Raw genomic sequence first — 25,221 nt, forward strand, 5'->3', positions numbered from 1 at the left:
GCCCGGAGGTCCTGAGGGAGGACACGAGTCAAGTGCCTGTGCGTTGTGACCTCTCTTCGCACCAGCCAGGATCCTTCCTGGCCCCCTTGTGTTTGTTTCCAGGGTTCGAATACTGGCTGCTGCTGGGCTGGGTGGGCTGGCAGACTTGTCCAGCTGCCCCCAGGGGGTTCTGATGCCCTCAGAACTGAGGCTGCTTCTTGAGGAGGCCCCAGCCTGGCTTGGACCAGCAAGGTCACCTTGCCCAATGCCTCAGGGAGGAAGGGCTGAGGTTCACCTTGCACCCTTCCTCAGGGCTAGGAAAGGGCCAGCCTTGGGCTCCGCTGGGGCCAGGGATAGGGGTGCTCCAGCTAGAGGTTCCCGGAGCAACACTGACCCATCCAGAGGCCACCTCCCCTTCCTGATTGCTGGCGGCGTGGGGGAAGGGAGTGCCCCTCCCCCATCACTTGGCTACCTTGGCACACGTGTGCCGGGTCAGGCAGAGAGGGAAAGTGGGGCAGACATCTGCAGTGCTGGAGTGGGCCACCGAGTGGGAAGTGGGGCAGAGCAAGGGACAGGGGGAAGTCGCCGGGTCGCACCCTTCGCCCTGAATTTTCTAAATCTGGGAAGCGTGAGCTCCAGGAGGCGGAGTATCCCCAGGGCCTAGAGCAGGGCTGGTATACAGGAGGTGTTCAATAAATGTTGAGGGATGGATTGAGTGAATGTGTGAATGGGTTAGACAGGTGAGTACTGAGGGTTCCCGCCTTCAAGGGCTCATTCACTCTTTCCCTCAAAGCTCGGCCTGTGCATTCATTCCTCATTCATTCGTTCCTCCCGCACGCTCCGCACTCATTCATTCACGCGCTCTGCCATTCATGCTCACGCAGGTTCATTCATTCCCTGCCCCGCCGCCATTCCCTCCCCGGTTCCCGTGCGCACGTGGCGCCCCGCGCCCCCAGTCCGGCCCCGCGGCCCCCGAGTGCGCCCCACCAGGGCGCTGCGGGGGGAGCCGCTGAATCAGCCGCGGCTGCGCGGGGCCGGGGCTGGCGAGGAGCCGGGCTGGGGGCGGGGGGCGGGCGCTCCCTGCGGGAAGCCGGGCGGGGTGGGGGAGCCCCGGCCGCGCCGGCTCCGGGCGCGCTCGGCCTCGGCGGGGAGGGCGCGGGCCGGGGGCGGCGGCAGCGGCGGGACCCGAGCGCGGCGGCGAGCGGCGTGGCTGCCCCGGGGCCATGTGGACGGGTGGCCGGCGGCCGGGCCGGCTCCGCCGGGCGGTGAGTACCTGCGAGCCGGGAGGGCAGGGCGCGGGCACGGGCGCGGAGGCGGGGCGGGCACCACCCACGCGGCAGGGCGGTCTCCGCGCGGCGCCGGAGGCGGCCCGCGTGCCCCCTCCCGCTAGGGGGGCGACGGTCCAGCGTCGTCTCCCCCGCCCGTGGCGCTCCCTCCGGTGCCGGTGCGCCGGGGCCCCAACAGGAACGCTTGCCCGGCCGCGGGGAGCACTCGCGGGGCGCGCTCGCGGGGCGGGGCGGGGCGGGGACTCGGCCTCAGCGCGCTGCCCTGCCCCCCACGCGGCCGGCCTCGGCACCTGGGCCCGAGTTGCCGGGTCTTCGCCCCCCAACACGTGCGTCCCTGCGGCGAAAGGGAGGGTGGGACGGGGGAGGGGGGCAGGGCGGGGCCTAGGGATCTGGGACCCTCCGCTGTGCCCGGCGGGTGGCCGCGGTGCAGGCAGGCCCCCTCCTGCCCGGGGTCAGGGCTCGGTGAGGCCGACCGCCTGGGAGAGGTCGAGGAGCCGGAAGGAGGCTGGACCAGGGGCTGGTTCACTGAGCGTTTGCAGCGCGTGGGCTTGCGCCGGCCCCAGACCCCCTCGGTGGTCTCATTCGGCACCTGCGGGGCAGGTGTTCCCCTTCTCCTCAGTAAGAAGCGAAGCCGCTGAGGCTCAGGGAGGGGAGGGCTCGCCCAGGGCCGCTCCACTGGAGCTTCCTCCCTCCCTGAACCCCAGCCCTGTTGGATGGGAATTGCTGCCCTAGCGTTTCCGCTTCCTGCCTGGTTTAGAGGTGTTTCCTTCCTTGTCTGGGCCCCACCCCATCCCCAGTGTGGTTCCTTTGGGGCAGGAACAGCGTGGGCGACATCCTGGAGCCTCCTGGACCAGCAGGATGAGAGCAGAGTAGGCACCCAGGAGTGAGCGGGGGTGGCAGAATGAGCTGTGCCTACAAAGGAGGAGCCCTGGATGGCCAAGGTCAGCCACAGACCTGGGCTGTGCAGACCGAAAGCTGACCAGGGGTCAAGGCCTTGGGGCCCCAGGCCAGCAGGACAGGGTCTCCATGGGCCTGGCTCCTATGGAGGCCCCAGTGCCCTAGATCTTTGGGGCCGGGGACAGGTCCTTGCCCTTCACTGGGCCCCAGTTCCCCTGCCCACTGCCTGCAGCAGAGCCCTCTGCACTCCCAGGGCCAGGGAGGACTGTGGAAGAAAGCCCCTTATACACTGTGGTGTGCCGTCCCAGCCATGCCGGGTGCGGCCCTGCCGGCTGGGGCAAGTGGCCCATGGAGGCGGCTCCGCTGGCATCTGTGACGCACAGGGCGGGAAGGCAGCAGCCTGGGCCCTGGCAGCGTCCCCGAAAACCCTTAATATCCCCAAGTCTCACTATAATCAGGCCGGCACAGAAAAGCAGGCACGGTGGCAGATGCGGCTTCTTCCCGGCTGCTGAGCGCTGACGCCGGGCGAGGGGAGGCTGCGCTGCTGCAGAGGGACCCTCCCGAGCTATTGTCTCATATTTATAGGTTCCTGCGCTCCGAGTTCCTCTTATCCTCAGAACCTGGAGCTGTTCGCACCTGGGATGCTGAGTGGGCAGGGCTAGGGGTGCCTAGAGCCTCAGTGGTGTGGGTCTGGCTTTCCATGCGCCGGGCGTGGGGAGTGGGTCGTTTACGGGTCAGGGAGCGGAAGTGTCAGAGCATTCTGGAAGGTGATCGATACCCCATCCTCTCTCAAAGACCCTTGGGTACAGGGTCTGGCCCCAGGTAGCTGCCACTTACTGAGCACCTACTACGTGCCAGGCCCGGTATAAACATCTTCACGCATCGTCTCCCCGGCAACACTTTGAAGTAGCACCCCTACTCCTGTAGGCACTTAAGGATGGTTAAGAATGAATGAATGAGAGGGGAGGAGGGCAGTCCGTGGATCCAGGGCTTGGTTGGAGATGGTTCACAATTTCCCAAATCCCAGGAGGCTCGTGAAGCCCAGGAGTGAGTAGGAGTTGAACAGGGGAGGGGTGGAGGAGCCTGAGAAACACAGCCTGAGTCAAGGCCTGGGGGTGAGAGGGGGGCGTGCGAGGATCAGAGGAGGGTCAGTCCAGCTGGAGTGTGGAGGTCAAGGGCATGGCCATGGGTCGGCGTGTGTGTGTGTCTCCTCCCCTCATAGCAGGTAAAGATCTCTGGAGACAAATCCAAGGGTGGCCCCAGGCTCACTGTGTTGGCCTAGAATCACCCCCAGGGTCCCCTCCTGGTTCCCCCTCCTGCCGCAGAGCAGGTCACTAGCCTGGAGGAGAGGCCTGGATAGGAGTGTGGAGTCTCGGGTTCCAGTTCCTCCTCTGCTGTGTGACCTTGAGCAAGGCCCTGCCCCCTTTGGGGCTCAGTGTCTGAGGTGCAACACCTCTCTCGGTCAGAGGAGTGGCTTCCGTGGCCCGAGAGCAGGCCCTCGAGGGTAGCTGGTGGCGGGAAGAGCTGACCAGAGCTGTCTCTGTTGGTTCAATATTACAGGAATGAATGGCTGAGTGAGCAAATAAATGAAGAAATTCTCCATCCCCCTAGCGTACTCTCCCCATGTACCCCTCTGCTCCTTTCATTGGGACCACTTAGGTGACTCTGACACAGACCTCACCTTTCAAGATCTCAGTCTACCGCCAGGAGACATGGACCTTGACTAGTGTGGCAGGTGTTAGGAGAGTGACGGGGGCCTTCACTGTCCCCCCACCCCCAGCCAGGAAGGGGACGCAGCAGCGGCTCCAGCCCCCAAAGGCCATGCGCCTGGAGGCTGCCACTGCAGCAACACGTGGATGCCGGGTTGGATGGATGGGGACTTGAATAATGTCAATAAGGGGATGGATGTAAGAACGGATGGGTGAATGGATGGATACAGGAAGAGTGGATGGAGAAGTGCCTGAGGGTGGATCAGTGCACGAATAGACACATGTCAGTGGATGTATGCAACCGTGGATGGACAGATGGATGTGTGGATACAAGATACAAATGACAAGGATGGATACATGGGTGAATGGGAGGCGGATGGCAGGTCCAGGCACGGAAGGACGCACTGAGGCGTGAATGGGTACATGCTAGCAGATGAATGGTTACGGGGAGGGATGGGTGGAGCCTCTTTTCATGTAACCCCCCGTCCCTCCAGTTCCGTGATCCCATAGCAGGAAGACTGCAGAGCTGGGGAGAGGGCAGGGGGCCACGAGGCCTCTCCAGTTATGCTGGAAGACATGCTCAGGGAACGATGAAGCTGCAGTATAGCCTTCTGTAAAGACAGGTGACCAGCGGGGACTCCTGCATGGAGCTCCTTGTCCCGGGAGACTTTCTGGAAGGTCTGGATGGCTCAAGTGCACCCCCCCTTCTGAGGAACAAAGGCTGGGGCCAAATTCGGAGTGCAGGAATGACGGCACAGAGCATGAATGCTGGGCCTGTGGCCGCCCTCGAGGGTTCTGAGGCCAGCACAGAAATAACCAGAAGCAGAGGCAGGGTGATGAAAGTGTGAGAATCCTCAGACCCGGAAAGTCCTCATCTCTAAAAGAGGGGGATGGTAATAGGAACTTCTGCACTGGCTTGAGGGAGGCTTGGATGGTAATAGAAACTTCTGCACTGGCTTGAGGGAGGCTGCGCTCTGTGGGTGTTGGCCACAGTCCCTGGCCTGTGGCAGGCCATGGCTGTTTACCATTCAGCCCTCGAAGCCCGTGTCCTCCTCCATGAAATAGGGTAGCACGGCCCAGTTTGGAGGGTTGCCGTGAGAATAAGTGAGGTGATGTTTGGAGCTCTTAGCGAATGCTCAGCCTGCCCTCCCCACCCCCCAGCCCCCGCTGCAGGGTCCCACCAGTGCCCTGTGGCCGGGTTTTCCTGTTCCAGCCCCAGGAGGCAACCAGGAGCTGGGTCCCTCCTCCCTCGGAGCTCACAGACACCAGCTTCCCATCCTTGGGAGCAGGGTGGGTCTGGGTGGTAGAGGAGGGACTGAGGGGGTCCAGGAGTGAAACAGGGCATGAGTGCCTGACCTCTGGGGGGTCCCATCCTGGGTCTGCCGCCTCCAAGCCACGTGACCTCAGACAAGTCACTTGGCCCCCGTGAGAGGCTGCTCCTTTAAGCATAAGACAGTTCACGGCTGTCCCCCCTCACAGGACTGGGTGAGGATCCGGGCGATGGTGTGGAGCTTGGCACACAGTAGGGGCTCAGGAAGCGGGGCTGGAGCAGATGAGTCAAGAGGCAGGGGAGCCGGAAGCCCTTTCAGGAGAGGCAGCCCGTGCTGCTAAGAGGTGAGCAGGCCCAGGCTGCGAGCCGTGGCAGCCGACAGCATCCTCCGGGGCCTCGGGCCCAGGCGGCGGACAGCCAGTGGGTTGTTATGACAACAGGAACTTGTCTGATACAGCCAGCAACTCTGGGAGAGGCTCAGAGGACCGGCTGGCCAGGGCCCCCAGCACATTCCTGTGACCGCACATAGTAGGGGAATGGCCAACTTAGAGCCCTGGGCTGATGGGTTCTGAGGTCCCCCGAGATGCCAGGCTCTGTGCTGAAGACACCCAGCGCGCTCTCTGCACTCTCACTACATCACTGCCCGGGGCGGAGTACTGCTGTGTCCCCACGTGGCAATGAGGAGGGGACGTGACTTGCCCAGGATCAGTTGGGGTGTTGGAGGTAGATTTGACCTTGGACCTGCCGGCCTCCAAGTTCAGTTCCCACTAGTAATGGAGCAGGGCTGGATGACTGCTGCGGGGGAGGGGGGTGTCCATGCGTAAAGGGGTGGCCTTCCAGGGCCTGCAGCAGTGGCTGGGAGCACTGTGGCCTTCCAAAGAGCCTGAGACCCCTGACTCCCCACGTTCTCCTGCCCAGTGCCCAGCCCAGAGGAGGCCCACACCAGGCTGGGGATGCCTGTGAAGAGAGAGTCGGACCTGGGGTGCCTTCACTTACTCATTCATTCGAGAACTACTTGTTGAGTGCCCCCTATGTGCCTGGCCCTGTGCGGGGAGCTGGGGTAGAGTAGAGCTTACTTTCTAGGGGGATACAGATAATAAACAAATAATTGCAATGTCGATTACAGGTAGGGGTCATGTTAAGAAGAGCAGGGGTTATGAGAGGCTGCTGCAGGGGTGCCTGATCTGATCTGGGGCTAGTCCAGATCAGACCAGGTGTGAATGGGTACATGCTAGCATCATGTACTTTCAGGGCCCCAGTTCAATAGCCTGGGGACAGGCTGTTGAACTGGGGCCAGGAAGGTGACAGGCTATTGAACTGGGGCCCTGAAAGTTAGCTGGGAGTTAGATGATGAGCGGGAACAGCAAGTGCAAAGGCCCTGAGGCCAGAGAGAGCTTGGCACATCCAGGAACTAGACGGAAGTTCCTGGAGTGGTCTGTGGGGGAGGGTAGAAAAGACACTGGGGCCTTGCAGGGCGTATGAATGTGTGATGTTGTCTGGTTATCTGGTCTGTGATTTTAAAAGTTCACACTGGCTCGTTTGTGGGGTGGACCAAGCTGGGGTCAGGGACCCCAGGGAGGGGTGATTATAGGAGTTCGGATGAAACATGGTGGCACCTGGGACCAGCAAGGTGATGCTGAGGATGGAGGGAGGTGGCCAGGTGTGAAAAAGGCTGAATAGTCAGGGCCTGACGGCTAGGGGTACAGTGGGGGAAAGGGGGAGAGGGAGAGGGAGAGGGCAGGTCCAGGCAGCTTCCATCCCTGTCGTGGGCAGGTGAGCTCATGAAGCTTTTCAGACATTTAGTCACAGGTGCTGTGAGGCGTCCAGAGAGGTGTCCAGCCGAGCTCAGAATAGAAGGGTCCCCAGCACTTGATGTGAGGCACCTCGGCACTGCCAGATGGGCAGAGGCCCCAGGTACACAGCCGTGAGCAGGCAGTGCCAAAGAGAGCCTAGGCCATCCTCCAAGCAGCACCAGAAGCCAGGGCTGGGGATCATGGCCAAGAGCCTGGGGCTGCCACCCCCTAGCGAGCCTTCCTTTGACTCACGCAGCTGCATCCCAGGAGTTCTGCGTGGACCCCTGGCTTCCTGAGATGCCAGGGATCTGTGTGTCTCCCTTCACGCAAAGGAGCAAGGGCTCTGGCCCTTCTCTGGGGTATTCTTCCCCACCTCACTCCCCATCTAACTGCACCCTGGGCCCCCATGTGCCAAAGGCTCTTGCCTCGTAGCGCTGTCAACCATGGTTCCTAACCTTATCCCCTGTGTATCAGTGAGGAATTGCACACAGCTGCTAGTAACAGGGACTGGAAATAACCATGGCTTAAATAAGACAGGGGGTTATTTCTGTCAAGTTAAGGCAGTGCCAGAGGCAGGTGGTCCAGGGCTAGTGTGATGACTTAGTGGTCATCAGGAACCCAGGTTCTTTTTTGTCTTTCTGTTCCTCCAGCCTTTATATATGGCTTCTGCCTCAAGTTTGCCTCGCAGTGCGAAACAGCTGCAGTAGCTCCGACCATCACTTCCGTGTTCTAGATAAGAAGCAGGAGGGTTTGGGAGTGGGAGCAAAAAGGGCACAGCCAAGCTTTCTGATCCCTTTTAAGGAGCAGTCACACCCAGTAATTTCTGTTTATATCTCATTGGCTACCCCTGGCTGCAGAGGAGCCTGGGAAATGCAGTCTTTTAGTTGGGTATCTTGCCTCCCAGAATAAAAGGAGGGTTCTTCACTAAGGAAGAGTGGGAGGACAGTGGGCAGCCAGCAGTCTCCACCACACCCTCCCATTCTGCCAGATGGTTGCGGTTCTAATTTCCCCTCCTTCAGGCCCCATATTCACCCATGTCCCTGCACCCAACCCCACACCTGGCAGAGATGAGGAGACGTGGGGAGTGCAGGGTGTGAGGCCCAGCCCAGGGCTTCCCCCCCGCCCCCCGGCACACAGCAGGTGCTCATTCAGTGCAGGCTGCCTCCCCAGGCAGATGAAGAGCCCAGGACATGACCTTCCCTTCTCTAGCACTTTCTAAGCCCTGGAGTCCAGCTTCTATTTACTGAGAATCAATTTAGGGGGCGGGAGGCCCCCTGCCACGTGCTCTCTGGATCGATGGGGGCGGGCGTTCAGCTGATCACTCTGGCCAGTGAGGGACGGGTGGCCCTGCCGCCGCCCCCCACAGAGGGCAAAGGGGTCCCAGCCACGTGGGAGGAGAGAAGTAGGTGTCAGTGAGGTACTTGGAGAGGCTTGGCCTTGGACTGCCCAAGGAGGATGCTCTCAGGGGCCGGCTTCCAGGCACGGGGCTCTGACCCCGGCAGCCGCAGACAGGATGGCCACGACTCCCTTGTGGAGCCTAGGGCCGAAGCCCCCAGGAAGGAGGTCTGCAGAGAGGACCTTCAAAGCTGCAGACTGAGCCCCAGCTCAGGTCAGAACCCCAAGGGCCCACCATCTCACCCCGGCTGGCTGAAACAGCCTGGCCAGGAGGAGACAAAGGCATCACCTGGCCTGCTGTCCATCCCGGAGCCCCTGGGCACTGGCAGCAGGGCTGCCACCGGCCCTCTCGCCCGGCTGAGCCGCCGACAGGAGGCCAGGCTGCCCTTCTCCAGATTCTTGGATGAGGTCGCCGTGCGGGTTCTGGACCCCGGGACCCTGGAGGCCTTCCGGGGCCCCAGAGGCCGCAGCCCGGAGCCCTCCCCAGGCGAGCAAGACCCAGGCCTGGCCCGGGAGCCCCTCGCAGGATCTGCAGCCCCAGAGAAGACCCTGGCCCTGAGCCCCCAGCTGTCCTCGGAGGTGGCCCCGGAGGCTCCAAGCAGAGGGGGGCCGGGCCGGGCCACAGAGACTCGCGTGGGCGGCCGCAAGCATGGAGGCCCAGCTGCTTCCCCCCAGAGGCCTCCAAGCCCGGTGAGTCTCAGCCCCCGCCCATCCCCCAGGGGGCAGTTGGACAGAGGTCTGCTGGGGCCCCTTCCCTTCTCCTTGATGGGCCATTTCCTCACAAGTTCTGGCTGACCCCCTCCGAGTTCCCTCATCACCCCCCTTTCATAATCACTGTCACGGGAAAGACCTTAAGCACCCGAAGAATGAAGGTGCTTCTAGGATGAAATTTCTGGCTTTGGGGCAGGCAGGCTATTTCTGGAGTACGCACGAGTAAACAATGATAACAATAATATCACACCCCCAGGGGCAGAGACCTTGGTGTTTCACCACGGGATTTTATATGATGATTCTTTTGAAGTTTTGAACCTCAGACACGTCCACGTGAGGTCGGATGTCACAGTCCTGTCAGGCAGACGGGTGGGTCCACGTCCTTCCTAGCTGCCCATTTTATGGAGTTGGAAAACTGAGGCTCTGAGTTGCCCCGGGGCCCCCTGGGGAGTCTGGGCTTGGACTGAGGTCTTCGAATCTAAGTAGCACATCATCACCCCCTCCACACACACACACTTTAGCCTCAGACAGATGGGAAGAAGGACTCGGTGAGACCTGCTCGGCCGTCCTGGGGGATCGGTCGTGCAGGGTGTCAGGATGACGGCACCCCACCTCGCTGCTAGCCTTCGTCTCCCAAACCACCTGCATCCCCAGGGACCAGGGCGGGTCCTTATGGGCTGTTGAGGGCCTTGTCCTGGCCACAGGCTCGAGGTGGGGCTGCAGGGCCAGGTGGTGGAGATCTCGTCCCGGCCCCTCCCGGAACGGCCGCCCTGCACGGAGGGGTTCTTTTAAAAATAAAATCCTGGGCGGTAGCAGAGAGCTGATGCTTGCCGAGTGCTTACCAGAGTTGTTCTAACTCTTCATCCCTGTGCACCCCCAGCGGGTCGGTGTCATCCTTGTGCTGCGGAACTGCTGCGCACTGGGAGGCGACAGGCGAGGGGAGGTCACGGGAGGAGCCGGGGCTGGGCACAGGCTGTCTCACCTCCCCCTCTGCACCTACGCTTTTCCGCGTCACTTGCCTCCAGTGACCTGACCTGCCTTTCTCCAGGGAGAGCCAGGGAGCAGCGTGGCTGGAGGGAAGCTCTGGGTATTTGAAGACCACCAGCCCTTCCTCTGGGGTCTGCTGGGCCAAGTGCAGCCGGGGAGTTCTCAGCTCAGGGGGACCCAGCTCAAGGACCTGGGCAGGTTGCCCACCCACTCGGGGCCTCGGTTTCCCGGCCGTGGAAAAGCGGTCATGGTCACGAGTTTTCTTTCGCCTTGTCACGGGGAAAGCATCCAGCAGGCACCCAGTAAGGATCGCGTCCCCGGCCCCCTCCACGTGGGCCTGGCCATCCGGGACCTCCCCACCCTCCGCTCTAGGCTCTGCACACCATGCAGACCTCACTCCAGGGACCACTGGGCCCGGGGGAGCCCCGTGATGCTCAGGCCTCTGGAAGATTCTGTCTGAAGGCAGCACAGGGCCTCGGGGACCTGTCGGGGTCCTGCAGCAGGTGCTGGGGGGCAGGGCTCTGTCCTGGTTCCCGGCCAGCATGTCCTTCCCAAGGAGCTGGTGTTGGCTCCTTGAAGCGGGAGGTGGGCCTCAGCCCCCAGCCCAGCCCAGCCCAGCCCAGCCCAGCCCAGCGTCATATGTGGTCAGCTCCAGCCTCGCGTCGAATACTCCAAACAGGCCAGTGAGAGATACTAGGATCTGGCCCATTTCTCAGACCAGGAACTGAGGCTCCGCGAGCAGGGCCCGGCAGGGTCCTGGCTGGGCTGTGCCCCGGCTCAGGGAACCCGGACAAGCCGCATCCCCCAGTGTCTTCGTGTGTGTGGCCAGTGGAGGTGCCTGGCGCACGACAGGAATCCCGTCCCTGGGACGATGGTGGCCGTGAAGGTGATGACGACGGCCCCTCTACCTAGCCTGGACAGGCTTGTGTCCTCGGAACAGTTCCCAGGGTGAAGGTGGGGCTCCAGGAAGGTAGGGAGACCCCGGGCTTCCAGGCAGCAGTCTGAAAGCCCTTTCTGGAGGACAGTGCCTGGAGCCGCACCGTCAGCCCGTTCAGGGAGGAAGTGGCAGAGCAGGCAGGGGTGGGGAAAGGCCTCTGCCCCGCCTGGCGGCACGGTCGTGGGGGACTCTGGTCCGCCCCTTCACTGTCCAGCAAACGAAGCCACTGTGGAAGGTCTCCGGGACCTGCAGCGGTCACTGTCACAGACCTGGTACCAGGCTCACTCGTACTACAGTGTGAGTGACTCAAGCCAGGTGTTTCCTGAGAACAAAACGGGCAGAAGAGAGCAGAAAGCACAGGCCGCGGTCAAGGAAGGAGAGGCGGGCTGGCGGCCCTGAAGTGGCCTTAGTGATGTTGTGACAAGACCCCAGACGCCAGGCCTGGAACTCCCCAGGGCTGCGTTTGGATCCGGCCTGAGGGGCTTTCCCACCGTGAGACCTCACGAGCGAGCCCCCTCCACCCTCTGGGCCTCAGGCTCCCCGTCTGTAGGGCCAGCGTAAGGTGTGATGGCACCCCTCCCCGGTGGGGGACCCCCAAGGTGCTTCTGGAGGGGGCAGCTGCTTCCCTGCTCCCCAACTGTTGCCATGTGGGAATGTGGGCCGGAGTTGCCAGATCTTCCAAAATTTCAGTAGAAGCCAAAAATACGGATTTTAAAATGTAAACTCTCCCAATTTTTAAATGTTGGCTCAAACGTTTAAAAAAAAAAAATTAAAACCCTCTCGCAGGCCAAATACAACATGCCGGCGGGCCCGATTTAGCTCAGCGGGCCAGTTTGCTGCCGCGGGCCTAGTCCGTCTGCACCGGCGCACGGCTGGGAAGCCGAGGCCCTGCCCAGGCCACGCAGAGAAGCTTGGGGCCCGGCCGGGGGGATGGGACGGGGCACCTCTCAGCCCGCAGCGAGGTCCTCCAGAATCCCCAGGGGAAGGACATTCTTGGCCCCATCTGGGGACAGCCCCAAGCCAAGGTACGGGTTCAAGCCCCCAACTTGCTGAGTGACCTTGGGCCAGCGCTCGCCCCTTTCCCGTCCACCTGTGCTCACCTTGGTATTCCGACTGAGGTATCAGGATGACCCACTGTGTGCCCAGCGCAGCGAGCCCTGCGGGGGATGCTGAGGGACCCGAGGCTGGCTTCTCACCCATGACACTCTCCTCCTACCTCCCCGCCTGCCCCTCCTCGGTGCCCTGGGCTGGCCCCGCCCCCTCTCTGAACCCTCGCCTGGCAGAGCCCCTCCTCTTCCCCATCTACGCTTGCTCCCTTGGCGACCTCATCCAGTTTCCAAGCCTAATTGCTGTCTCCATGCTGGCCACTCCCAGATTCACATCTCCTGGACCCTCCTCTGAACTCCAAACCCAAGTCCCCACCCTCTTGTCCGTATCCCTGCTGGGATGTCTGGACCCGAATCCCGAGCTTCTCCCCAGCCCCCTTCAAGCTGCTCAGGCCAAAACCCGTGGCCTCATCTTTGGCGATTCTTCCTTCCACCCCCTTCTCTAGTCTGTCAGGGCATCTGAGTGCCTCTCCCGCCTCCACCCTGGTCCCCACTGGATTTGTGTAGGTGCGTGCAGCTGGACTCCTCGGGCCCTGCCCTCACCCCTCAGTGCGTCCTCCGCACAGCAGCCCGAGGGGCCCCCAACTCAACCTCTGCTGCCCACTGGTGACCGGACGCTTCCTGAACTCAGGGCCGGACGGGCACTGCACTGATGCCCTGGCTAATCTGCCTCCCCGCGGTGGGAATCTCAGCACCGTGAGAGCAGAGAAGGTCCTCTAGTTTAGTCTGTTCACTGCTGAGTCCCCTAGAACAGGGCACACAGTGAATGTTTGTTGAGTGAATGCAAGAAGGCAAGGAGTGATGTAAAACCTCTTAGAAGAGGGTCCACCCTGAGTGATGACGTCTAGAGTCTGGCTCGGGAGTGGCTGCAGCCCTATCCCCAGGACAGGCCCATACGCATGCGTGGCCACCGTGTCACTCACAACGTCCTTTGAAGATCTTCCATCCTCCCTAGATGAGGGATTGAGCTCGGAGAGGTTGAGGGTTTTGCCCAAGTTCACAAAGCTGCATAGGAAGCCCAAGTCTCCGTCAGTGGGAGGTGGGTGGCCGCTGCCTGGGCCACATCTGGGATTTGGTCCCCCCCCCATCTCTGCCCTCTGTACTCTTCGGCTCGTTTCCTCCCATTGAGAAGAGGGTGAGGGAACAGGGTCAGGAACAAGGAAGCTGGAGCTCAGAGTAGATCTAAGGAGGGCCCAGGGGACCCATCACAGGCCCTGAGGGAGGCAGGGACTCGCCCAGGGTCACAGGGTGAGTCGGAAGCAGAGGGGAGGCCTCAGCACCCAGCAGACCCCTTCCTGACCTGGACCCGCTTTCCTTCTCGCGACAGTTTCCAGGCATCACAAGATTTGGGTGGGAAAGGGCAGCAACACACCCGGGCCAGATGGTCCAGTAGAGGGTTCACACATCTGCTCGTGGGGGCCAGTGTGGGACTGACCCCCATCAGCAGAGGGGTTCCCTAGGCAGGGCTCTGTGCAGGTGTGTGTGTGCTGGGTACCAAGCGGGCTCAGGTGCCCCCAACATGGGGGTGGGCTTGGGGGAGGGGATGGGACGACGGGTGAGTGACAGGGACCGTGAGAGCAGACCAGAGGCTGCTCGAGGTGGAGAGCAGATGCCACTGGCTGGGGATTAAGAGCGATTGCATTCATTCAGGCGTCACCAACGGCTCATCAGAGGCCTCTGCAACAGGCCCTGGTGATGGAGACACCGTAGCTGAAGCAGAGGGACCCTGCTGTCAGGGGTGTCTCTTGTAGTGCAGGTGCAGGGGCGGGGGCAGGCAAACGGACACGGAGGATGCGTCCAAAGGGACAGGGCATGATGAGAAATCATTTGGTGGGAGAGAGGAGCTACTTTAGGTGGGTAGTCAGAGAAGGAAAGATCCAGGCAGAGGGAAGGAAGTGCAAAGGCCCTGAGGCAGGAGTGAGCTGGGTGAGCTTGGGACCAGCAAAGTGGCCAGTGTGGCCAATGTGTGCCAAGTGAAGGGCAGGTGGTGGGGGTGTGGTCAGAGGGTTAGGCCGGGCCCAGTCAGTATTTACCGACCCCTCGTTGAGGCTTGACTTGTGATGCAGAGTCGCCTCCCTCCATTGCCCTTGGGAGCACCTACTGTGTGCATCAGTCACGTGCCCAGGTGCCACCGGGAGGATGGCCGCTCGGGAAGCTGCCCCAACCCTCCACGCTTCTGCACCCGACCTGCAGGGGTTTGCCTCTTGGAGCCTCTGTTTTTGCATCTGTAAAATGGGGGTTGTAAGACCCGCCTCGCAAGTCACGATGGGGATTAAACAGGATTGATTTCCTTAACGGCCAAAGGCTGCGCTGGCTGTACAGCAGGCAACTAAGGGTGGAGGGGCCTGTCTCTGGCCCTCGGGAAGCTCAGAGTCTCTCAGGGAATAGGGAAAGGAGGGAGGTGGTGGGGCCGTGGTGGTCGGCAGGGAGCTCAGAATATGGCTTGGGGTGAAGGAGGGTGAGCATTCGGGGCGGCAGGGGCCAGCACCAGCAAAGGCATGGAGGAAGACGTAGCAGGTGGGCTGAGGCAGGGATGCATGGTATGGTCCGGTTTAGCCAACAAGTGGGGCTTGTGTGAAATAAAGATGGCCACTGGGCTGGACCACCTAGAAGAGACAAGAGGAGAGTCTAGGACAGACAGTGACAATGTCACAGGTGTGTCGCAGGAACAGGCGTGGGGCTGTGAGTATGGGGTGAACCAGAGGGACAGCGCCCAGGGCAGGGATGAACTCTCCCTCTGAGGGCACCCAGAGTGCCAGCCTGTGTTCCTACCTGTATCAGGAGAGCACTGGGACCCCACTTGCCTGTGGTCCCTGGAGGGGCCAGATGGGACCTTGAGGGTATTTCCTGCCCCATCATTTCACACTGGGGACCCTAGACATCTCAAGGTCCCTCATAGTCATGGTCTCCACCAGCCCCGGCCCCCCTCCTATAATGGAGGCACCACCTCTGGTCTGAGACCCACGCAGTGCCCCATTCTCCTCCACCCAGCCCAACAGGCAGCCTCAGCTAACCTCAGGCGACTCAGGGCAAGCCACTTCGTGCTCTGGCCCAGGTTTCCTCATCCAAAAGAGGGGCATGTCAGGAATATCCCCAAATCTTGTGATTATGATTTGCAGAGTCAAGACTCAAACGTGGTTCTCTGGCCCCAATACCAAGACCATTGCCAAAGGCATAGCCCCTCCGCACAGGGCCAGCCACACACAGCTGTGACTGCTCTTCGCACACACACCCAGAGCTTCACGCACAGCTCCCACCCCCTGGGTGAGGTGCTGGGCTAGCCCCGGGACACAGCTGGGCAAGACACAGGCCCTGCCCCAGGGAGTACAGAACTGGTGTGGAGGCCAAACCCAACTACTCCGCTGGGCCTCCATCATGGAGGGCTGACTGGAGGAAGCGGCCTTTAAGGGTGAGGGCGGTGGTGACCACACAGGCACTGGGTCTGGGGAGACTGCGTGGTAGGATCAGAGCCAGGCTTCAGGGTCTGGATTAGCAGAGTGAAGGCAGGGGCTGCTGAGGTGCTGGGGCTGGACGCCCCCTCCCATTCCCTGTGAGCCTTCTGCCCCTCCCACCCCCTCCCTCCCTCCCACCCCACCCCCTCCCACCAGGGCGACTCAGCAGCCTCTCCTAGAGTCCCTTCTTGGGGAAGAAAATCCCAGACAGGCCTTTTAGAAGAGCTGAAACATTCAATATAAATAATAAATGTGAGATTTTTATAATTAAATTTTAATACATTCTTATTAATTTTAGACAAACTCCCTGGCAGGTCATTCACTGTGAGTGACTGAGGCAACTGGAGACATCTGAGGGGTGTCCCCGGGCTTTGGGTGGGAAAGGTCTCTGAGGAATGGGGTCCAGGCCCGGCTGGGCTCTGTCTCTGAGCTTCGCTCTCCTTATGCGTAAAATGCGAGTGACTGCTTCCCTGAGGAAGAGCCGGACAGTGCAGTGAACGCAGGGCTGCTGGGCGGTGGTGTCCTTATCTCTGCCGTTCTGCTGTGAGTGGACACTCCCGGGAGGCGAGCCGCGGTTTCATTTTTCAACCATTAGCCCCTGAGGGCAGGGCTCGCCTCATTTGCTGCCGCCTCCGAACCGCAAGAACCAAGCCCAGAGCTAATGAATGAGCGAGACATCGTGGGTGGATGATGGAACACTTGGACTTTGGGGCTTGGGGCTGACCCTCGCAGCGCAGGGCTCCTCCCACCCTGCGTTGGCGGGGTGGAAGCCAGGCCTGCTGGGTGCTGGGGGTGCCCTGGTGAAGGGACAGGGCTCCTGCCTGGAACTCACAGCCAGAAGGGAAGAGGCAGGAAAGACACGCCAGAGAGGTGTAGGATTCAAGCATGCATTATCCGTGTTTATTGAGCGCCTGCTGTATGCTGGGATCTAGTGTGCTGAGCGCGGTGATGGGAACCTGGGAAAGGTGGGCCTGGGTACATAGGGGGCGTCGGGGAGATGCTGGCCAATCGGCCAGCTCTTTGTCTTGGGGGAGGAGGGTATATAGAGGGGTCTGGGCTCGTGGTCTCCGACAACTTTTAGAGCGTCGGGGATTGTGTCTGGCCGCCAGTCCAGACGCCTCGGGGATCCTTTCCTCTGGAATTCCTTCCCGCACCCCAGCCCCTCCGCAGTCCGCGATGCAGAAGGGCAGCAGAGCGCCTTGTCTTGCTCCCCCTGCCCCCAAGCCCAGCTCGCAGGTGAGGAAACTGAGGCCAGGGGAGTCTCGGGAGGGCCTGACCAGCAGCCGGGGAATTGGTGGCCGAGCCTGGCGGAGGGCCCCCGGTCGGGCCTTCCAGCTCGGCGCTGGCTGCCGGGCTGCGCCCTCGCCCGGCGGGGCGGTGGGGAGGCGGCGTGGGGCCCCGACCGGAGCGGAGCGCGCTCCCGGCGGACGCGGCGGCGGCTCCTGGCGCGAGGGGCCGGGATGGGCAGCCATCAGTCTTCCCAGGTGTGTCGCGTGGTCCCTGGGCTCAGCCCCCCGTCCCCCTTTAATGCCGGCCATGGTACGGAAGGACGGGGAAAAGCCCCCGGGAGCGGCCTCTCCCGGGCGATGGAGAGCCCTTCCCGCGCCCCCCGCTTCGCGCAGGAAGTGCGATCCCGCCCGGGCCGCTAGCGGTCCGGGTTGTTCGCCGGCGCCCGCAGGGTTAATGGCAGCCGATGGGCCCCCCGTCCGGCCCTCGGAGGGGCTTCCCGGCTGCGCCGGGCTGGGCGGGGAGGGTCTCCAAGCCGCGCGCGGGCGGGTCTGCGCAAGCCCGGCAGGGAGCCCCGCTGGCGAACAGGGCGCGCAAGGGTTAATCCCTTGGGCCCGGAGGGGCGAGCCAGGCCCGGACCCCAGGAGCTGAGGGCAGCAGGGTCCCTGATTGAGGAGTCTGAGGTCCCGACTGCTAGCACCCTCGGATCGTGTGCGTGTCAGGTTCTGCACTTCCATATGGCCCCCAATTGCCCGATTTGAACATTCTCCGACTCGGAGATTCTGCAATTCAGGGCTTGGCTTCCTCCGGGAGGGAGCGCGGGGCTGGAAGGGTTAACGGGCGGGGTGGGGCGGGGGGGGGGTGCAGCGGGGACCGCGGCCGCCGGAGAGTTAACGCAGCCAGTCCGGGTCCCCTCTTTTTCGGGCAGGCGAGACTGGGATCGGCCCGGTCAGCGCGGTCCCGAGTCCCCGGGCCAGCCCCTTCCTCTCCCCGGGGGGCGTAACTCGGTGCGCGGCGGCCCGGGCGGGCTCACCTGTTACTCGGCCGAGGCCCCGCGCACCCACTGAGTCCCAGGGACTGCGGCCAGTGAGTGTGGGCTGGGGGCGCGCGGGCCGGACTTTCCAACAACCGAGCCGCGCGGGGGTGACCCGCCGCCGCGCCCGCCTGTGCCCGCGGTGCCCAGCTCCGCCCGGCGCGGCCGCGGAGCGCACGCCTCCTGCCTGCTGACCCTCTCGTTTGGTTTCTCGCAGGCCTCTGCCGCAGACATGGAGAAACTCAGGTGAGTGGAGCGTCTTCCGTGCCGCGGCTCCCGGGGCCGGGGTCGGGGATGGGGGCGCTAGGGAGGGCGACGGGAGAGGGCTTTGCCCGAGCGCATCTACGGCCCGCGGCCGCCCGGCGGGGCTGGCCCGGGCCGGTATGCGTGTGTGTGGTGCGTGTGTGTGCGCGCGCGCGCGCTCGGCTAGACCGCGGGGAGCGCCGCGCGGGGGGTCCCCGGCCGGGCCGGGGCCGATGCAGCTGCGGGTGGGAGTGCGCCACCCAGGGCCGGGTCGGCGCGCGCGCGGGTTTACGCGGTACCTCGGGCCCTGCCCTGGACTCTGGATTGTCCCCCGGGACGCTGCTCCTGCCGTTACGCATCAGTCCCCCGCGCCGGCCGGTCTCCCATCCCCCAGCTGACAGTTGCCTGTTCTGAGTTTTTAAGTTTCCACCTTGTGGGGGCAGGGGCGGGGGATGGGGTCCTCCCGGCGGGCCAGGCAGTCGCGTCTTGGAGCCATTTTAGGGGAATCCCGAGAGGGCGTCTGGGGAGAGTCTCCCTCGGCCTCCCTCCAGGTGCTAAACTTTGAGCCTTAAGGACTCCACTGGGCGCCCTTCTCGGCTGGCTCGGGATCAGTCGACTTGAATATTCACAACTTCCCTTGGGCGCCCTGACCCCCACTTTGGGATCACCCCTCCTGTGTCTTCCTTCCGGAAGCTGCACCGAGGCCCAGCTCTGGCTGCTGGGTTTCAGGAAGATCCGCGGGGCCTGGAGGGTCTCTTGGCCTCCTCCTTCCCCCTCTTCCCCCCTCCCAAGGCCAGGATCAGCATCCCTGGGGAGGCAGCTCGGTAGCGGGTGCACCCATTCCCCAAGGGGCAGGGACCCAGCAGAGCCCAGCTTGTCCCAGTGCAGGCCCCACGGGCTAGGGGAGAGGGCCCCGGGGCCTTCCCAAGTGACCCTCATGTGCTGTGGATGAGTCACTCAGGAATGCCCGGGGGACCCTGGGGACAGGTGGGCCCACACGGAGGCCCCAGACTGGACATGAGAGCAGGGCCTTCTTCTGGCCGCTGAGCTGGAGTGCAGCCCTCCCTTGTGGGTCCCACAGGACCAGAACCCATCTGTCTTGGGCTGGGAGGAGGAGTCCAGTCTCTTAGGTCGTAGGAGCTCAGACACAAAACCAAACGTCCATCAACCAGGCCCACCTTATCATGGTCAAGGTCCAGGTGGGGCTGATGAGGCCCAGACAGCGGCAGCTCTGCCTCTGGCCACATAGATGAGCTCAGGCCTCTGACCTCATGCCAGGACCCTCCTCTATACCCCCATCGGCTATCATCTCACCAGTACCCCTACTGGATGGGGCTGTCTGTGGAGGAGGCATCACTACGTAGCTGGGACTTGAAAAGAAGGTAGCATTCATGGGGCACCTTGAGGCCAGCCTGGTGGGGGGGCCCCTCTCTGGTTCTCTTTCCCTCTCTCTCCATGCCCACCCTGGAGCTTGTGAGCAGTAGGGACAGAGACATGGCCCAGCCTGGCTGGAACACAGGTGGGCAAGTGAGCCAGGTGGGCAGATGCACTGTCCCAGCTGCTGAGGGCACGAGCATCTCTTTGTTGGGTGGGCTGAGGGCTTCCCTGAGCGGAATCCTGAAGGTTGGTCGCAGTGGCCAGGGCCCAGGCTTCTTGGCTTCACTGAGGCATCGGAAGCAGAGCTCAGGAGCTGGTGGGATTGGGGGTCCCGTGTGGCCAGGACACAGCATAGCCTCCCAGAATTGGGGAGCATCCTGCTCTCCTCTCCTTCTCACCCTATTAGTAGTTTCAGAGCGACCTCGAGGGCCTTTCCAGACTCTTTCTTCCCAGCCAGTACTGGGGCTGCCCCTGTAGGGTTCTGCCCTGCATTTAGTGTCGGGGGTCCAGGACCTAGAGGCCCTAAGGTATGTAGGGAAGCTGGTCAGCATGGCCTCCCATGGTGCAGGCCACAGGGTCTTCTGGCAAAGTCCTGACCCTCTCTGGGGCTCAGTTTCCTCATCTGTAAAGTGGGTATCCTGAGCACCCCCACCTTGCAGGGCTGTTGGGAGGACGACCTGAGACACTGGGGTCTGACGGGCCTCACCTGGGACCTGGCCCACAGCAGGTGTCCAGGTAGAGGTTCACTGTGGGGCATCCGACCTGCACAACTCTGGGTTCTCAGGCGGGAGAAGATTCATCTGTGGTCCAAGTGAAGGGGTCTTGGCTGTCCAGCAGGATGGCTCTGTGCCGGGGTCCTTCCTCCTGTCCTGGGGCCCGCATCGCAGGCTGGGCCTAGGAATCTGAACTGAGCTCCGAGAGGGCAGGCCCTTTGCCCCGTCCAACACTTGTCACACAACACACACACCCAGCCGCAGTGCCCGAACCACAGGGACTGTGTCCTGTGACCCTCAGCGGCTCCCTTTGTGAGCAGGTACCCAGCTGGGGCTCCCTCTGCCCGAGCCTCTCTCCTCACCACCCCCCCACGGGGCAGCCCCACTTCTGAGTCCCGAACTAGCTGTCACCTTCATGCCTCTCTGCCTTTCAGGCCTCCCATGCTGTTGTCTCTGCTCAGAATGCCCTTCCACGCACCTTCTTGTCCACATGACAGACTACTTATCCTCCTTGTCACTTTTCTCTGAGGCTTTTGTGACTCTCCTATCCCTCACCCCCAGATGGGCTCATTCCCCCTCTGTGTACCAGGTCCTGCGCTGGTGCTGAGACAGGTCAGCCCTCCAGAACAGGGACCCAGGCCCAAAACACAGGCCCCCGGGGATCCCAGGTTGGAGACACTAGCCTGGGGAATCAGAGAGGGCTTCCTGGAAGCAGGGACACTTGAGCCAAGGCTTAAAGAATGAATAGGAGTTTGCAAGGAGGACAGATAGGACGAGCCTTCCTAGAGGTGCAGAGTCCTGGGGGCCTGAGGAAACAAGGCTGTGTTCAGGGAGACCAGTGAGGGGTGGGGAGTGGAGGTCGGTGGGGTGTCCTCTGTCCTCTCCGCCCCATAAGGAAGCCCCTGCGACAGAGCATGGGGTCCATTTCTCCAGCCCCAGATCTGGCCGCCTCTGCTCTGGCCTGATGCATGCCCCCTGTCCCTCGCTCACCCAGCTCTCCTGCCTCTGACTGCTTGAAAAACTCTTCCTGTGACACTCAAATATTTGCAGATATTAGCGAGTCCCGGCTGGCTGTCAGCACGCGGAGCCGCTGCACCGCTAATCCCAAGCTAATCCCCTCCTCTGCCTTGCCTGCCCCGGCTCCGCCTGTTTTAACAACCGCCGTGGCCGCTTTGCTGCATGCCTTTTGGCAAGCCATTTCCTCTGTGGGAGCCTCAGTTCTCTCCTCTGTCATAGAGCAAAGTGGGTCAGTCGCCTCACATGGCACCTGGGACACAGAAGGTGCCTAGGAAACCCAGAGCTATTCCTGTTCCAAGTCCATCCCTCCCCCCACAATAGAATTGTTCAAAGTTGTGAACTGTGATAGGCATCTAGAAAAAGTAATAAACATCTGTGCCGTTTAGAGGTTAACTTTAGGACGCCCGCCACCCAGGTCAACACGTTGAATGCTGCCAACCTCCCAGGGATCAGCCCCCATCGAGACCCTTCCCCAGTCACAGCCCCCTCCCCCTCCCCCGGAAGTCTTCAGGATCCTGGCTTTTGTGATAAAGTGGTTGCTTGTTTTCTTCGCGATTTGGCCGCCTGACAGCATCCCTAACTGACATCGTTTTGTTTTGCCCGGTCTGCAACTTCACATGCATGGTGTCTATTAGCCTGTGCTTTCAGGTTGGCTTTTTTTTTTTTCCACTAAAGCATCATGTTTTCGAGAGGTGTCCTTAGAGTGCGTGGAGCTGCCCATTGCTGGCTGTCTTGGGGAACGGCATTTGTGAGTGAAGTTATACCTCTTTGTTCACTGATGGCCATCCGGACGGGCGGCTTCCAGCCTGGACCACTGTGAATGAAACTGCTGTGACCGTGCCTGTCCAGGTGCTGGGGAGCTCGTGCAGCCTTCCTGGGGTACCTCGGGGCGGCACTGCGGGGGCACAGGGCACGCCCACCGCCAGCTTTAGGAGATGAGGCCACGCCCTCCCCGCGGCACTGGGACTTCCTGTGTCTCCGCAGCCTCCCCTCCCTGGGCTCCCTCAGGCCACAGGCGGGGAGCTGCTCCTCCGGTAGCTGTAGTGTTAATTGCACGGCCCTGGATTACTGCCCGTTTGGGCTTCCTCGTTTGTGACTTCTGTGTGTTTTTCCATCGCTTGTCCTATTGATTTGGAGCTCTTCAGAGAGCCCTTGTCAGTCACACGTGTGGCAAACGCACCTCCCGCTGGTTTGCTTGCTTCTCACTCTTTCAATGGTCCTCTGATGAACAGAAGTTCTTAATTTTAATTCCGTTGAATTTCTCTTGAATCTTTCAGGCTTTCACTTTTTGATGAAAGCTTTTTGTGTCTTGTTTAAGAAACCCTTCTGTCGTCATGAAGCTATTGAAAGTGATTTTCGCGTATGGTTTTGAGGTCAGGCTCCTCTTGGTCGTCGTTCTTTGTGGGTTTTTGTTGCTGCTGTTGTTTGGTTGGTTGGTTTGGTTTTGGTTTTTCGTTTTGTGTGTATGTGTTTTTTTGCTTTTTGGAGTTTTGTGGGGTTTTACTTTGGGTTTTTTTTTAATTGGTTTTGGGGATTTTTTTTGTTTTTGGGGTTAAAAAATTTTTTTCGGTTTTTTGGCTTTTTTTATTTTCTGGTTTTCTGGGTTTTCTGTTTTTAAATTTTTTTTTTGGTTTTTGGAGATTTTTTGTGTTTTGGGTTTTGTGTTTTTTAACTTTTTCGTTTTTTTGTTTGGGTTTTTTTTGGGTTTGTGTTTTTTGGGGTTTTGTGGGAGTTTGGGGGTTTTTGTTTTTTGGCTTTTTTTTGTTTGGGGGGTTGTTTTGTGTTTTTGTTGTGTTTTTAATTTTTTCGTTTTTTGTTTTTTAAATATTTTTGGTTTTCCTTGTTTTGGGTTTTTTTTTTTTTAGGCTCCTGCCCCAGGGCCTTTGCAGGTGCCTTTCTTTCTGCGTGGAATGTTCATCCCCAGATATCCACGTGACTCCCTGCCTCCCCTCCTCTCACATCTTTCTCAAATGTCATCCCTGGTCAGGGTGGTGCTCCTGACCACTCATTCCATGTACAATTATAGCCCCTCCCGCAGCCTCCTCCTCCTCCCTGCCTTGATTTTCCATCTCCCTCATCCCCACCTGACTCTCAATTTGTCTTATTTATTTATCTTATTTACATCCGTCTCCCCGCCAAGAACAGCAACTGACTGCTGACCCCCAGCACTTAGAGCTGTCACGTAGTAGATGCTCAGTAAATGCTCTGGAATGAGACCAAAGTGTGGTGCACAGTGAGGAAGGAGGATGGGGAACAGCGATTCCCCACGCTTCATGATGCCCGAGAGGGGGGCCTCCACTCTGCCCCCCAGGAAGGGGAGTGTTGGGGACACTTTTGCCCCCCACCCCCTCAGGGAGTAGTGTTTTTTAAAAAAAATCACCCCGTGAGAGGCCCTCAGAGGTGTGAGAGCCTCCACCGGAGGGATCTGGCCTCAGCAGCATGTAGAGGAGCCTTCCTGAGAGGGAGATGCTTGGACGGAGATAAGGAGGAGTGGGGGGAGGGCATTCCCGGCAGGGGGTCCGACGTGGGCAAAGGCCCGCGGGCAGGGGGGATGCTCTTCCTCACCTGGCAGCTGAGCTCTGCTGTTCTCGGGCTCTCGGCCTCCCGCCCCTGCCAGCCAGGAGGGATCACGGAGCCGAAGGGGTTTGGGGAAACAGAGGCCAGAGGCGGAAAGGGGCTTGTCTAGGTCTCCGGGGTCAGGACAGCCACAGCCTCCCAGAGCAGCTGGACACTGCCCAGTGGGAGGAGGCCTCTCTGTGTCTGGGCCAAAATTTGCAGCCCACTCGCCCCTTCCCTCCTGAGGGCCAGACCCACACCCTTCCCGAAGCCCAGAGTGAGGATGCACCTCCGAGGCCTCCGGGCCCCCACTGACCCTTCAGAAAACCCAAAGCTCTTGTGTGGCACCCAGCGCCCCTCTGTGTGGCCACCTGAGCCCTGGACCCAGCTGCTCCTCCCAGCTCTGCCTCACTTCTAAACATGATTCTAGCAGAGGAAGTCTTATGCGCTAATTCTTACTAAGCTGTGAATGACTGCCTCACTTTGATTTCTCCCTTTGGGAGTCAGGGCATTATAAAGGGACCATCCACATGGACTGTTCTCTCTTACCTTCTTCTGCCCTGCCCTTCAAAGTCTCCTGTCCTCACAGCCCTTCTGAGTCCCACTCCTCTGCAAAGGCTCCCTGATGAAGTACGTGGTTAAGAAGGTGGACTTACCTGGATTTGAATCCCAGACCTGCCACTTACTGGCTGTGTGGACCTGGGCAAGTTTCTGAACCTCTCTGATTCTCAGTTTCTGCATCTCTAAAACGCAGATCATAATAATAGCACCTAACTTGGAAGGTTGTTTTGCGAATGAACTCGTGAACATGGAGCTGGGCACGTGGCTGGCGCTGTGTGGGCCGCTTCACCCTGTTAGCCTCCTGCCCGCCTCTCACATGGTCTCATTTGTTCCCAGACCCTGTTTCCCCAACCATTGGGCAGATGGCATTATTCCCATCGTGAAGGAGAGGACCGCCTGGCGAGGGGGGGTGTCGGGCTGTGACCTGCAGACCTAGACTGAATTAGGACTGCGAGAGCATTTCAGGGTCGGGGGCAGCGGGCCGGCTCTGCTGTGCCCCCAGACTGCATCTTTCCCAGAGAGGGCGCATCACCAGTCCTGGTGGTGGCTGAGTATTTCAGAGCAAGGACGTGCCGTGTACCTGTTTCTCAGCGTTCTGCCTCACCCCCGTTGACCACGGGCAGAAAGCCAGCCCTGACTGTTTGAGATCTCTGGCCCCCTCCTGCACGCTCTCACCCTACCTTCATGACAGCCTGAGAGCTGCTGCATTGCCTGCATCCCTCGACAGGCCCACTGAGGCTCTGGAGGCGTTGCCCATCAGGGCGCCGGTGTCGGGGGCAAGGCCTGGGTGTCTTTCTTGAGCGATGGAGCTGCTGCTACCTGACATGGGGAGGATGGAGATGGGGCAGGCGGGGATGCACGAGATGTCTGTGGGATGGGTGCTCGGGAGCAGGTATCCTGGGATCCTCAGCCCTCGTGGCAGACAGCATGGGGGGGTGCCCTGCCAGGGCAGGGGGTTGCGCCTCTGTGTCC

General features: G+C 61.0%; 1 protein-coding gene across 2 annotated transcripts in view; it reads left to right on the top strand.

Annotated features, from left to right (window-relative positions):
* Positions 1-1,188: 1,188 nt before the first annotated feature.
* The window catches only part of BEGAIN (brain enriched guanylate kinase associated), a 43,999-nt gene continuing 19,966 nt past the window's right edge, over positions 1,189-25,221 (top strand). Inside the window, exons 1-2 of one of the 2 annotated variants that reach the window (XM_060160040.1) lie at positions 1,189-1,244; positions 18,000-18,028. In XM_060160040.1, the coding sequence (XP_060016023.1) occupies positions 1,203-1,244; positions 18,000-18,028 (71 nt within the window). In that variant the 5' untranslated portion in view covers positions 1,189-1,202. The remainder of the gene's footprint in view (positions 1,245-17,999; positions 18,029-25,221) is intronic. The other variant, XM_060159958.1, reaches the window with a different exon arrangement.

Source organism: Lagenorhynchus albirostris, chromosome 1 (genome assembly GCF_949774975.1).
Source record: "Lagenorhynchus albirostris chromosome 1, mLagAlb1.1, whole genome shotgun sequence".
NCBI classification, from domain to species: Eukaryota; Metazoa; Chordata; class Mammalia; order Artiodactyla; family Delphinidae; genus Lagenorhynchus; species Lagenorhynchus albirostris.